The sequence below is a fragment of the Cimex lectularius genome, unplaced genomic scaffold (genome assembly GCF_000648675.2).
Source record: "Cimex lectularius strain Harlan isolate CLEC.00 unplaced genomic scaffold, Clec_2.1 scaffold21, whole genome shotgun sequence".
NCBI classification, from domain to species: Eukaryota; Metazoa; Arthropoda; class Insecta; order Hemiptera; family Cimicidae; genus Cimex; species Cimex lectularius.
The window spans coordinates 2,260,315-2,273,574 of NW_019392671.1; the positions used below are offsets into that span (position 1 = coordinate 2,260,315).

At 37.8% G+C, this 13,260-nt stretch overlaps 1 protein-coding gene across 9 annotated transcripts in view; it reads left to right on the top strand.

Moving 5' to 3' along the window:
- LOC106668556 (solute carrier family 12 member 6) overlaps positions 1 to 13,260 on the top strand; it is a 468,955-nt gene that overhangs the window by 414,035 nt on the left and 41,660 nt on the right. For all 9 annotated transcript variants that reach the window (XM_014397420.2, XM_014397419.2, XM_024225292.1 and 6 more), the window contains one exon: positions 8,496 to 8,572. In XM_014397420.2, the coding sequence (XP_014252906.1) occupies positions 8,496 to 8,572 (77 nt within the window). The remainder of the gene's footprint in view (positions 1 to 8,495; positions 8,573 to 13,260) is intronic.

Below are 13,260 nucleotides of genomic sequence, written 5' to 3' on the forward strand. Positions count from 1 at the left end.
TTCTATAAAGAAAGACGGGATAAAAGGATCTGTACAACGGTGGTAGGGTTTTCACGAGAGACGGAGAAACATTTATTGAACGAGCGAATGTTGTTCTGTCACGTACTAAAAATGAGGGGATAAAATTATAAATAGAACAAAATAAAGGAATAGTAAAAGCTTCAAAATCATCAGGTAGGTTTATATTGGAATAAAAAGTATTAATTTTATAAGTTTTTGAAAGTACATGTAATTCCTGTCCTACAGAAGATCATCGCGTTCAACTACCCATTGAGGGTCGAGAAAAAGGCATCAAACCATTTTAAAATATTTTTTCTTACTGTTTGCAATTAAAAGTCCATGGGCTGTGCCGAGATTCTAAACCAGAACCGCTAACGTTGCCAATGCAAGGGGGGGACACCAACCACTCGCCCACCGAGTTGCCTTATTTTGAAAAACATTCACATCAAATCCTTTAAATATTTATTTGATATATTACGTAATAAAAAATATATAATTCACTTTGTTAGAATATTGCAGTTTTTTATTCATCTCTCTCGGCTGTAAGAAGAGTCAAGATTTTTCTTCCAGCTTTTTTGGATGACAAACTGTTTCTTTAGGAAGAACTATATCTATCATTAGGTATTTTTATCTTAAAGTCTTTTAAATGTTAGACAGTCATGCTGTGTCGTATATAATTCATTCATGGTGTGGGCAAGTCGGAAAAACTAAAAGTCGCTTTTTCAGCTGTTTATTTACTTAAAAAGGAAACTAACTCACCAGTCCTAACTCTTTCCTCAACATCTCACCCTTACAATCCTCCACGCCGTTTAAAACGACGATGGCCTCGTGACCTTCTATCTAACCCACCGAATTAACTTTAACTCCCCCCCCCCAATTAAATAAAAGTTGGTTTCTCTCCCTGCTGCCTCCTGGTCTGACAGGTCTGTCAGATTTGTTTATAACTAGCTATTTGCTCAATGTATATTAGTACAGATAGCAATAAATAAAATAAACATCTTAAAAAAAAAGGAAAAAGCTATTAAACTGGATCAGCAATTTGATGAAAATCAGAGTAGATTTTTCTCTCCCAAGTCCGTAAAACGTGTCTTTTAATAGAAAACAATGCACAGTCTTATATTCAAAAAAATATTATGATCAAAAGCGTAATAGCTTTTTAGAATATGATGTCTGAATGACGGCTCTAGTTTTTAAACCATAAGAACAAACATTACACTACGAATTAAAGTAGTGAACATATCCATATACTGTGTTATAAATAGCAAGTCGCAACGGAAAATATGTTACATGGAAAAGTTTCCAGTTTCCTTGGCTGATGTTATGTATCAATGTTTTTCCGCTTCCGTGGTTTATAAATACAAAGCCCTTGTCGGATTCTTATATGTGTTTTGATCTGCCATAAATAAAACAAAGGAAAATAGGCAACAATGATTTTTCCAAGGATAAGGAAATGTGAATGAACTTTTGGGTCCTATGGAAGGTAATAATTTTTTTGTACTTTATAGCAACTATTTGGTAGAAAATCGTTTCCGGTTGAGGAGACGACCCGATGAAAGGTGGCACGTCTCCTCTTTGTCTGGTATAACAGTGGTCGAAATGGAGAGAAAACAACAGCCCGTTTATAGTTGTTTTCGCTGTATATTATATACGTTATATTCCAGTAAACTCAGGTCTTCATATACAATAACTGAATTATTCTGAACAGAATTTTACAATAATGTTGAACAAACGAAATGAGGATCAATATCTAACTCACATTGTACTTGATTTCGAGTACAATTCAATTATTATCCTGAAGGCTCGACCAGAAAACAGAGTATCAGTACTTCTTAAAATTTAAATCAATAGATAATAATTTTAGATTTATTATTGATAGGTGATGGTACTGTAAGACTCAAATTGCAATATAACTGTCAACGATATGGGCACCTGCTTTTGGGCCAAAGCCCGCGCAGGTGCCCCTTATGCAGAGAAAGGTTGCTCGATGTGTCCCACATAATAGAGGCATGTCATGCATTGGCTCCATACAGAGAGCGTGTAGGCATGCCGCCGGATTTAAGAAGAGTCCTCGAGCACGGTAGCGAGTTTCAGAGTCCCCTGTTCCGCTTTTTAGGGGAAATTGGGGTTTTCTATTGTATATAGTATGTCTTATGTTTTGAGTCTATATGTTTTGTCTGAGTGCATGTATTTATTAGCATGAATGGCGAGGGGTGAGGGTGAAATATAACGTCATCATCGCCACTCGAACGTTGAGAACGTAAGAATGTCCACCGACCAAACGGAATGAGTGTACTGTATGGATGTATTTAAGTGTATGAATGTATTTATTTGTATGAATGTTGTGTTTGAAGGGTATAGAATATAGAATATGGACTTAGTGGGGCTGAAATGACCTAGATGTCGGAAGCCCCAGAAAAAAAAAACAAAAAAACTGTCATTATCAACCGTCATCAAGTAGACGATTGGTTTGGCATTCGCTTGTAGGATCCCTTGACATTGGAGATTTCCAATGTAGCACTGAGTTCTAGGTGAACCATGGAGCGACAGTGTTCATTCTCATTCTTGTGAGATGACTTTTAGCTGAACCCAGAGCCCATTGGCAGATTGACATATAGGATGAAAATTAAATAATCTAGTCTATGATATGGCTTTTCATTTACCTTTTTGATTATTATTTTATTTATATATTGATTTTTTAAATGCATACCCACTCAATCTATTTTGTAGCAAACTTATTAAATCTTTTTTGAGTGATATTGTGATATAAGAAGAAAATTATTACAGGTGTTGCATAAAATAAAACGCGTAGTTCAATGGAAAAATTCCTTTCCGCCTAAAGAGAGAGTACGAAATATAGTACAAATGCAATAAAATCCCTAGCATAAACTATTGTATTTTGATCCCATCAATGGACTAGAGGCTAATTCAACTTTTAGAAGGGCACCAGCTTCGGAAATTGGCGCTTTGCAATTGAGTCACGTAGCGCTACAGGAATTTAGGGTCGGTGCCTGAAAGGGAAGGACCACCCGTTGAAAGGCGTAAAAAGGGAAATAGGAAATCTGGACGACTTTCTGATTTCACAAAACCACTGTTTTATCGGGACGGGGCGTCTTTATTCTATCAAGGCAATTTGTTATATTGAAAAGTTTCAATATTCAATAGGTAAGAATATAAGACACCATAGTAAAATTTCCTAAATTCGAATTAAGAGAAGAAAAAATTTCAAGTAATTATTTCATTTGTCCCCTGTACATATACATATACTTGTACTTTTTTCATTCATTCCTGTCCTCCACTTTTTGCACCAATTTCCGGTAAGCTCAAGGTGTTCTTGGATGTTAGAGGTTTTCCGTAGTTAGAATTCGAGTTAAAGAACAAAATTGTAGTATCGTCCGCGTAGTCCGTTCAGGTAGTGATGATAGTATTAGGCTGTATAGGTAGATCAGCAGTATAAATGATAAAGGATGGGACCAAGAATGCTCCCTTGTGAAACACCAGCTTTTATCCGATTGACTTCCTAGAACTAGTTGCTGCACCTCACTATCTACTCTAGCGGCGGTTGGTTTCCTAGGATTTCAGGATACGGTAATAAGCGAAAATTACCTCCAAATATCATTGGTTCATTAAAAGTTAAATAAATCAGTCACCTTTTTGCTTTTTATTTGTTATTACATTCATTTCTGACGTCGGTTTGTTCAATTAACCACCTAGAGAAAGTTGCACCACATGCTGCAGTTATGGTGCTGAAGTTATGCACATCCGGCTAAATCAATACAAGAACGCATCAAATCAAACAGAAACCGAAATCGACCTTGTAAAAATCAACTACCAACCAGATCTGTTATTATAATCACATCGAATAATAATGTCTACCATTTTCTCTATCGAGGGATTTCTAAAAGAATCGGAAGGCCATCAGTTGTGTATTCGTCTTTTATGCTAACTCAGTATTACTAACGTTCACTTAAAACTTGAAAAACCCCTGGTCTTGGGGGAAACGGAGGTATAAAGCTGGGCGCACACTAGGTCGGTGGGGCGGCGCGGAACCGACCCCCCCAAGAAGAATACATTGAAATGAATGTAACCCCGCACACTAGGTCGCTAGGGCGGCGCGCTACCCGTCTAGTGTACGCCGGGGCGGTCGGAATTCGTTGAGTTCGGGTATATTCGGCTTCTCTCGGACGCCATATTTGTAATGACGAAGCCAACGATTGTGGCGTGGAGACTCCTGGAAATGCAAAATCAACACTAAACCGCAGCGCTAGTCGGATGGAGGGGAAACTTCGACCAACGCGGCCGAGAGCTGTTCCTATATAGTGTGCGGACCTATAGTCCCCGCCCCTTTCAACGTACCCTTGAGATGGGATGTACCTCGGATTATGAATGAAAAAAATCTCACTCCTGTTTTCTTAGTTAAAAGTACAAAAAAATTGAATCATTTTTCATAATTGGACAAGAAGTTTTAGGCCATAAGTTCATATGGGTGCAAGTAGTGCAGTACACAGCCTTTTTGTTCTGTAGTGTAAGTTGATACAGATGTCTAGCAGTTTGATCATTTTATATTTACTCTGTATACAGTTTACACGTTTAAGTCTAGTGTGTGGGTTCAAGTTTTTCTAAGTGCAATCCTAAGAAATGTACGTTGTTTTTCGTGGGTATAGTAATATTGTTGAGGAAGCCTGCAGGACGGTTCTTTTAAGGAAGGGAAAATAGCGAACGGACGAGAACCCTGCATTCGTAGCACTTCGGAGAAGGAAGCAATTGGATGGACGACTGCTGGTAACATCGATGAGACAACAAAAGGTCAATGGACGCATAGCATATTTCCAAGTATACAGCGGAGGCAGAGATTAAAGCACATAGAACTTGACCACTCTACAACACAGCTGCCAACTGATCATGGTGACTTTGCGTTCAGGCGAGTTCTCACTAAAAGACTCCACGTTATGTTTGTGCGGTGACAATGAAACTGGTACCCACGTGTTATTGGAGTGCAGTTTCTACGCTGATCTTCGAGAATCCTGGCTCAAGCTCATTCACGAGCAAAATGCAATCATGGAAGCTCTCAGCAGAACATTACACAACAAAAATGGTTTCTCCAGTACGAAGAAATTAGCAAAAGAAATTATGAAGAAGAGAGGCTGACCAGTTTGTGGATCATAGGGATGTCAGAGTATTTACAAAGGATTGGAACTTGTGGCATGAATGAGGTTTAAGAGTGTTAAAATGGTTGGTAGTTTGATTCGAGCACTTTTCCAATGTTGGGAAGCAGGCTGATGAGACGGTGGAGATTGGATAATCAGTTGATTTTTTTTTTAGGTTTGTGGATCATAGGGATAACAGAGGATGGGAACTGGTGATGGGGAATAAGGTTTAATGCAGCCCATGGATTTCCAATATTATTGCGCACAGGGGCTTCAAAAAAAAGTAGAGGCAGCCCATACAAGTACAATATTATTGCACAACAATCGGGTTTGTGCAATTAAATTGAATCGTGTAATGATGATAGTGCATAGTTGAGTAATGTATTGTACAAAGCGGGCATAAACCTACAATATTATTGCCAAATAAATTCAGTTGCTGGGAATTTGTGGTCCAAAAAAACAATATTTTTCTTAAATAACTTCTGGGTTGTCGGGGTTTAGGAAATTTTAGCGATCTTTCTCGATTAGCACGACATACCTCGAGAAAGATTCTTCTCGAGCACTTTTCCAATGGTGGGAAGCAGGCTGAAGGGACGGTAGTAGGTTGGGTGATCGGTTGCATCTACAGTTTGTAGATCATACTGATGACAGAATTTCCGAAAGATGGGGACGTGCGTTAATGTGTGGATGGCATTGCAAAGGTTGTCAGGGAGGCTAGTGATTTGGTAGAAAGTTTAAGAAAGATGTTCTTGGTTATTATGTCATACCTAGGACTGCCTTTCTTTTGGCGAACGCGAATTATTTGCTAGACTTCGGTTGGGATAAGTGGTTTTAAAAACAATTTAATTGATGAAAATTTTGCCTATTTTGAAGTTTTGACTTCTACTGAAATTATACTTTCTTTCTTTTTGTTTTCTTTTTCTTATTTTTAATATCTGATTATGTTAATAAGTTCAATTTTTTGTATTTCAATACACCGTAATTTTACAAACACCATTATCCAATTTGTTTAATATTTAGATATGTAACAAGTAAATTACAGTTTTATACCAGGCAGCCGGGTTTTGACGAATTCAGCGATCACTGAAGGCCTTTGTGGCACTTAACGCCGGCTACAAACAACCACCCGAGGGGGTGGGCTTGTTATGTTACTGATAGTCTGTATATATAGGGCACATAACTTTCCCATAAATCCGAGGGCTTTGTGAGGGGGAGAGGTTGCGGAAGCACTTTAGGCTCACTTCAGCTGAGTTAAAACCGAGACTCGTCAGCAAATATGCGCTCCACCGAAGGCCGATCGGAAAAGGAAATTCTGATCCGATGTTTTATAGGGATTTGAATACATACTTGCTTTTCGGCCTTCAGACAGAACGTTTCACTGTCTTATTTATTTGAGAAGAAAATGTTAAATGGTGAAAAAACAACGGATTCTCATGAACAAAAGAACAGTGAACTTCCAAACTATTGAACGCTTCACTTCAGAGATGTGATTCATACAATATCATAAAAGAAATGAGTGGGAAATAACGACCACGGTAAAAGGGAAAACCCTTGTAGTTTCGAACATTTATTAATAGGACCTACAGAAAGCGAGAGTTGAAAATCGACGGCCTTAATCGATTGGTTACAAGTTCTGTCCAAACCATGGAGAAAGCCAACAGGAGTGGAAACCCGTTTTTCTGTGACTTTATCCAGGCTTGAGCTTGGGAAGGAAAACAAAATCATGACAGTGTCAGAGCCCACTAGTGCGCATAAACAAAATCCCTGTAACTTTAAGCCACGTCATGTTCCAAATCCTCTTCGTTGGACTTTACTTAGAAGATAACATAGACCCCGCATACACGACTAAAAAGACAAGAACTCCAGAACAACGAAAGCTATAGACAATTCATACACCTACCAGGACCGATCTACGCTAAGCCTACATAATTAATTAAGCGCTTACATATATATCACTCATTATACCTATTTGGTCAGAGTCCAAGCTGTGTCCTCCAACATCCAACGAACCCAATTTTTTCAATCTGAAATGTGACGCATCCGGTGATCTAGGTATGTCACCAATCTAAAGAATCACATAGACCTAGACATGCCATTCGTGGAGGATCTGATCCGAATACGTTTCCAACATTGCAAGCTATCCCTGAACCCTAACCAACTAACCCTAGCTTTCTCCTCAACATCCAACGTTCCAGCACTTGTTTCTTTTTCCACCGTCTCATGGTCTGACGGATCTGTCAGATAAAATTTTTGAATTTTACTATCTTCATGAACAATTCATTTTGATCCGTAAATCTCATGGAATTTCCTTTTGCTATCTGAAATACCAAAACCATTATTCAACAAAAATCACCCAGGTTGCGAATATTTTAAACATGATTGGATATTTTTTAGTTTAGTGATTTTATTGATTTCTATTACGTTGTTAGGCCGTTTTACGAATAATTGATTCAATCCGAGAATCCAACCCAATATTATGGGTTTTCCTAGGGGTGGAGGAGCATCATTTGATAGTGTAACAGTCAAAGTCCCTTGCGGAGAAAATGGTGGTCGGAGATAACAAAATTATTTACCAAGATGAAAGGATCCACAAACTCATGAAGTCTCCAGTGACATAAGAACATAACAAACTAGCTTACTCCTTATATATACATATATNAATTTACAATACAAATCAGAAACAAAACGTACTGTTGAAGTATTTCGTTAAATTCACATCGTAATTTCACTTTTTTGTTATTTACCAATATCTGAACTCTCAAGTAAGGTCGCTTTTATATCACAAAAAGTATATAATTTTACCGTACATATAAAAGGGTCGATCTAAGGATATTTTTTGTGTAGTTTCTCTTGCCTGATTGTCGTGATTCCATTTTGTACCCTTCTCGTTTTAACCAGTAATGTGTCGATTTCCTGTACGATAAGGTTATTAATTTAAATCCAAGTTAAATAACCGCTCTGCGGAAGAGACTTTTTAAAAAGGAAGTTTTACTGTAAAAGATTACAACAGTGGAACCGACACTATAACGGTCAGAACGCAACAGTAAGAGTGAGCCCCCTCGTAGTACATACAATTATTCTTTTTATCTAAGGAATTTAATTGAGATGAAAAATTAGTGTCACGAGCGGGATTCGAACCCACGACCTTCGGCTCAATCCACCGTTGCTCTTACCACTTGTCACGATAGCTCAAGTAGTTAGAGCAGCGGCTTATTAAGCCGAAGGTCGTGGATTCGAATCCCGCTCGTGACAGTAATTTTTCACCTCAACCAAATACTTTTGATAAAAAGAATAATTAATTGGATGGTTATTAATATTTATTTAGTCTTTAGTTTTTTCGTTTTGTTTCAGGGGATGGCAACGATGATCAGGCTTTCTCGACCAAGGAAACGTCGTCTGGATATGACACGAACCTCTATCTCTACTCGGTATGTATACTTACAATTTATTAATTTTTTTAATTAATTCTTGTATTATGTTGTTAAGTATATTTTTAATTTAAGCTGTGCAAACATAACTGTAAATAAAAAAGCTCCTCATGCCTATTCTCTACGCAACTAGATCTTGCCAAATACGTTATTTGGTATTAAGATTTCCATATTCTAAAGGTGGCCATTCACGATCACTCCAAATGGAACCGCGCCAAGCCGTACAGCTCCATTTGGAGTGCCTAAAAGTTGAGAGGCATTCACGACCGCTCCACAGCCAGTCGCTCCGAACGTCAACCAGTGAATTACCTTCTCAAAATGGATGACGATCTCCTCTCCTACCCTTCTGTTTATTTACATATTAAAAGCAAAAAATCGAAGAGAAAATGGTGTAAGTAGTGGCTCCTGAACAGAAGCCGTAATACCCATATCAATTTGATGAAAGAACTTTCCCTTGAACCCGCTGATTGGAGGAACTATTTAAGGATGGATGAAACGTCTTATTTATTCATTATATTTAGTGTTCTATTGACCAAATTACTTCTTTCAATTATTTAATCTTTTTTGTAAGGTTTTGGTTGAAATGAAAAAGCTAGTGCCACGAGCGGGATCTGAATCCATGGCCTTCGGCTAAATACGCCGCTGCTCTACCACTTGAGCTATCGTGACTTCGATCCTCTCCGACACCAAAAAATGGCAAAAAGAGAGAAAATTCGAAAGGTTGTAGGTTGAGATGGGGAGTTGGTGCCCGAGTGGATCGAACTATCGAAGTCAGGATAGCTCAAGTGGTTAGCGCAGCGGCGTATTTAGCCGAATGTCGTGGATTCGAATCCCCTCGTGACACTATTTTTTCATTTCAACCAAAACCTTACAAAAAAAAGATTAACGTCTTATTTATATTTACTCCAGCTTGTTACCCCCTTGATTAGAAAACAAAAGACAGTCATGAGAGAAATCATCACTACATGAAAGGTTGGCAACCACATTACGATTTCTCGCTACAGGGATGAACTACAAAGAACTTAAGTTCTCTACTACGATTTCTGATCATTGTTAGGGGTTATCAATACCGCATCTCTCATTGCATTTGTATCCTTTGTTTTGAAAACGTCGACCAACTGGTTGAGGATCGAATTTCTTTTATTTCTATCGTGGTAATATAATCATTGTCCACCACTTTCATAAACATGGTAAACTTTCATACAATTCAATCACCTCAACAATAAAATCTCGATTGGATGTCATTACCAATAAAGAATAAACGTTTTTGACTTTTTGAGAATGTACGACGGAGATGTTTGCTCAGTGACAGAAAGACGGAGACTGCGCCAAAAAAACGAGGGTTTTCCCATTCACGACCAGGCCACCGCGCCAAAATCCCCACCCTCCACGCCAGGTTTTCCCATTCACGAACGCGCCATGCCGTCGTCGCGCCGTAGATATTTGGAGTGGCGCGATGGAGTTTGGACCGGTCGAATATTCGGCACAGCCGGGCACACCAGTTCAGTTTTGCCATTGACGTGGTTTTTGGAATGGCGTCGCTCCGTTTGGCCTGCTTGGAGCGATCGTGAATGGCCACCTTAAGGGCTGTTTTTGGCTTTGATGAGTAGTCTGCTTTTTTGGCTGTTTTTCGGCTAAGGATTTCCGCTTTTTATTCCTCCATGACATAATTTTTTGAGGGTTTCAGTAGTGAATTTACCCGGGTTTGTTTCCAAGGAAATGAGAAATATTCGTTGAATATTCCGTGCAAAAAGAGTTACGTTGGGCAAAACATGATCCCTGAAGTTTTCTAGCGTGATTCTACCGAGATAATGATAGTTGCATAAACCATCGAAGAGAGCTCACAATTCTATTGAAACGTCTTTACGTCAACAATTAAGGCTTTTAAAGTTTTTGCCTCTACTTTGGTGGCTTTGGTGATTTTCGAGCTATTTTGCCGGCTATCGAATTTCTGAATTTCTTATTCGCTCGAAGTCCAATTTTTTAAGTGGTTCGGAAAGGAATTTGCCAAGATTCCGAGGAAATCAAGGACCCGACAAAGGCACGACTAAATCTAATGGCTGCGTTCATTTTATGCAGCTGGAGAAATTTAGCCTAAGGGTAATCCTAAGAATTCAAGGGCGCAAGGAAAATATAAAAATAAATTGAGTCTTTTTCCTTAAAAAAAAGTAGGGAAATCAATCCATTTTTCTATGACCTATCCTACTTTCTTCCTCACTCCTTCAAAATCCAACATATATAGACAAAAAACATTAATATCTCACTGGCACTCTCAACCCGACACACAGTAATGACACATCTACAAAGAAAACAAACACTTTGAGTGAGTACAAATACTTTGGTTGAATCTAAAATTTCTCTGGTTGTATAAATTCATTTTTTCACATCTTACATGTATTTGTATAATTTAAAAAATGTTTATAATTCCCAGGCTCTTAAGATGATTTTTGCGCTTTTATCGAACTAATGGTGGTTTTAAGAAAAGAATTCGACCACTAGAAGTATTTTTAAAAAGTATTGTGCTTCAGCTTTCATAGGCGGACGAAGCGAGTATGAGTTTAAGCCAACAGTTGAGGAACTTTTTTTTTCTTAGAAATATTTTTTCTTTCCAAGCACACATTAGATGCAGAAAAGCATATTTAAGCATGTTTTAAGCAAAACAAAATTAAGTTGTCAAAATCATTGTCTGCTCTACGGGAATATTGTTCTGAAGTTCTTAGATGGAAGGATAAAAAAAATGGAAATCCTTAGCGAATAGTCCGCCTAAAAGCACGAAAATCACCAAAATCACCAAAGCAAAGCAGGAAATTGGAGGATACGAGAAACCTAAAGGTAGACCTTCATATCGTGCTGGAAGGTTATACAAATTAATTATAAATAAATAATAAATATAACAAATGTAATTTATTTTTTTAATATCCCTAAGGAATTCAAAAAAGTACAAAGAAAAATATTTTGAAATTGGCAAACTATTGATACTTTTCATACTTGCTTCGTTCATTGCTTGAAAGCTAAGTCAATAATTTTAAAAAAATACTACCGTTCCTTGGATTTTTTAAATGCATATTTGTGTTTAGAACTTAGTTCCAGCCAGTGAATACTGCCTCTCCAGAAAAGTTAGTCAGGCTTTCACGCATAAAAATGCACTTTTCTCTTAACATTATCAACCCATTTTTTAATCAACATTAAGAATCAGTAAGTAAATATTTTACAACAGGCATGACAAAGGAATTTGAAAAGTAATGTTTTTAAGAAAAAAGTTTAATGTTAGAAATAAACGACAGTTTCTTTCTAAATTACAAATTTTTGTCAAATTAAAACTACTTACTTTCGGAAAATTTGTTACCCATAACTATTTAAGTAGCTGATTTCCGAGTAAAATATTATATTGCCTTGATAAAACAAAATGTGTTTCGACGTCTGTGAATCTATTAGAAGCAGTTAAAAGAGAAATCTTTTCACCCCCAGAACTTGTCTGTTATCTGGGCTTTTCTAAACCAAATCGGGAACGTAACGGTGGCTCATCATTTTCTGCCTTTAATGAGAGTGGCACCGTATTCTGAAGTGAAACATGTGCAGATTTCTGTTACTGCAGTCGGTTGTCGGTCTGATGCCTCCTTCCTTCGTTCATTTCCAAATCGATCTTGGCGAACATCTGCTTGAACCTCTTGGCCTTGAGGTACCCAGTGTTTTCGGTGGATAGGATTTTTTGAAATTTCTACACATATTTGATGTCTTACAATTACGGATGAATTTATTAGCAAAAATGTTGGTTGAATGAATTTGAGTGCAAACAGGCTCGATAGACTGTTATCTAGGTTTAGTTATTGGTGTAGTACGCGCGCGATGTTTTCAATTCTAAATAGGTTAGTGTGTATATGGTATGCACTGTGTTTTAGCTGTAGGTTTTATGATTGATAGTCGGTTACCATCGGAGTATAGAGTACCACGGTAGCTCGTCATGAGTATGCTTGTTTTTTGTATGAATGTAAAAACTGATGTGACAATATGTGAAGGGTGCAAGGGTAGAATACTATATCTTAGAAACTAGAAGATAAAAAATGCAGAGGATGATAAATGCAAAGAGAAACAAATGAAAAAAAAATGACTGAGAGCCGTATAACCTTACTGTTGGTCGGAAATATATGGATGAAAAATGGAGAATCATGCACAAACAGGTAAAATTGGTACATATAAACTTTACAAATAAAAAAAGGACCGAATTATTTCTACAGAATCGAAGTATGCCAAACAGCTTTAGATCTATTGGAATGATCCTAGGTACGAAGCAGAGATGAGAAGAGCACCTGAAAAAAAAGTTCGGAAGTAGGTTTTAAGTATCGATTGGTTGCTAGAGCGCGGCTCCGACCTTGCAGCACAAAATAAAATATGTATATGCTACTACTCCCACTGGAATTGCTGATTTACATAAGCTTAAATATGCATGTACTTCACGCAGTCCACCGGCAAGGACTTACAATGAATTACCGGCAAGCCTCACGAATTACCCACCCCGGTGTAGGCAGTCCGGGGTCAGACCACGGCTTAATCCGTTCAGCCACCGACGTTGGACTTCGGGTGTTAACAACACTAAAGTCATTTCAGCATCCAACGCATTCTGTTCCTAATTCCATACCCTCTCACACTCTCACTCACTTTTAAATATGTGTTTATATATATCTTTCCTT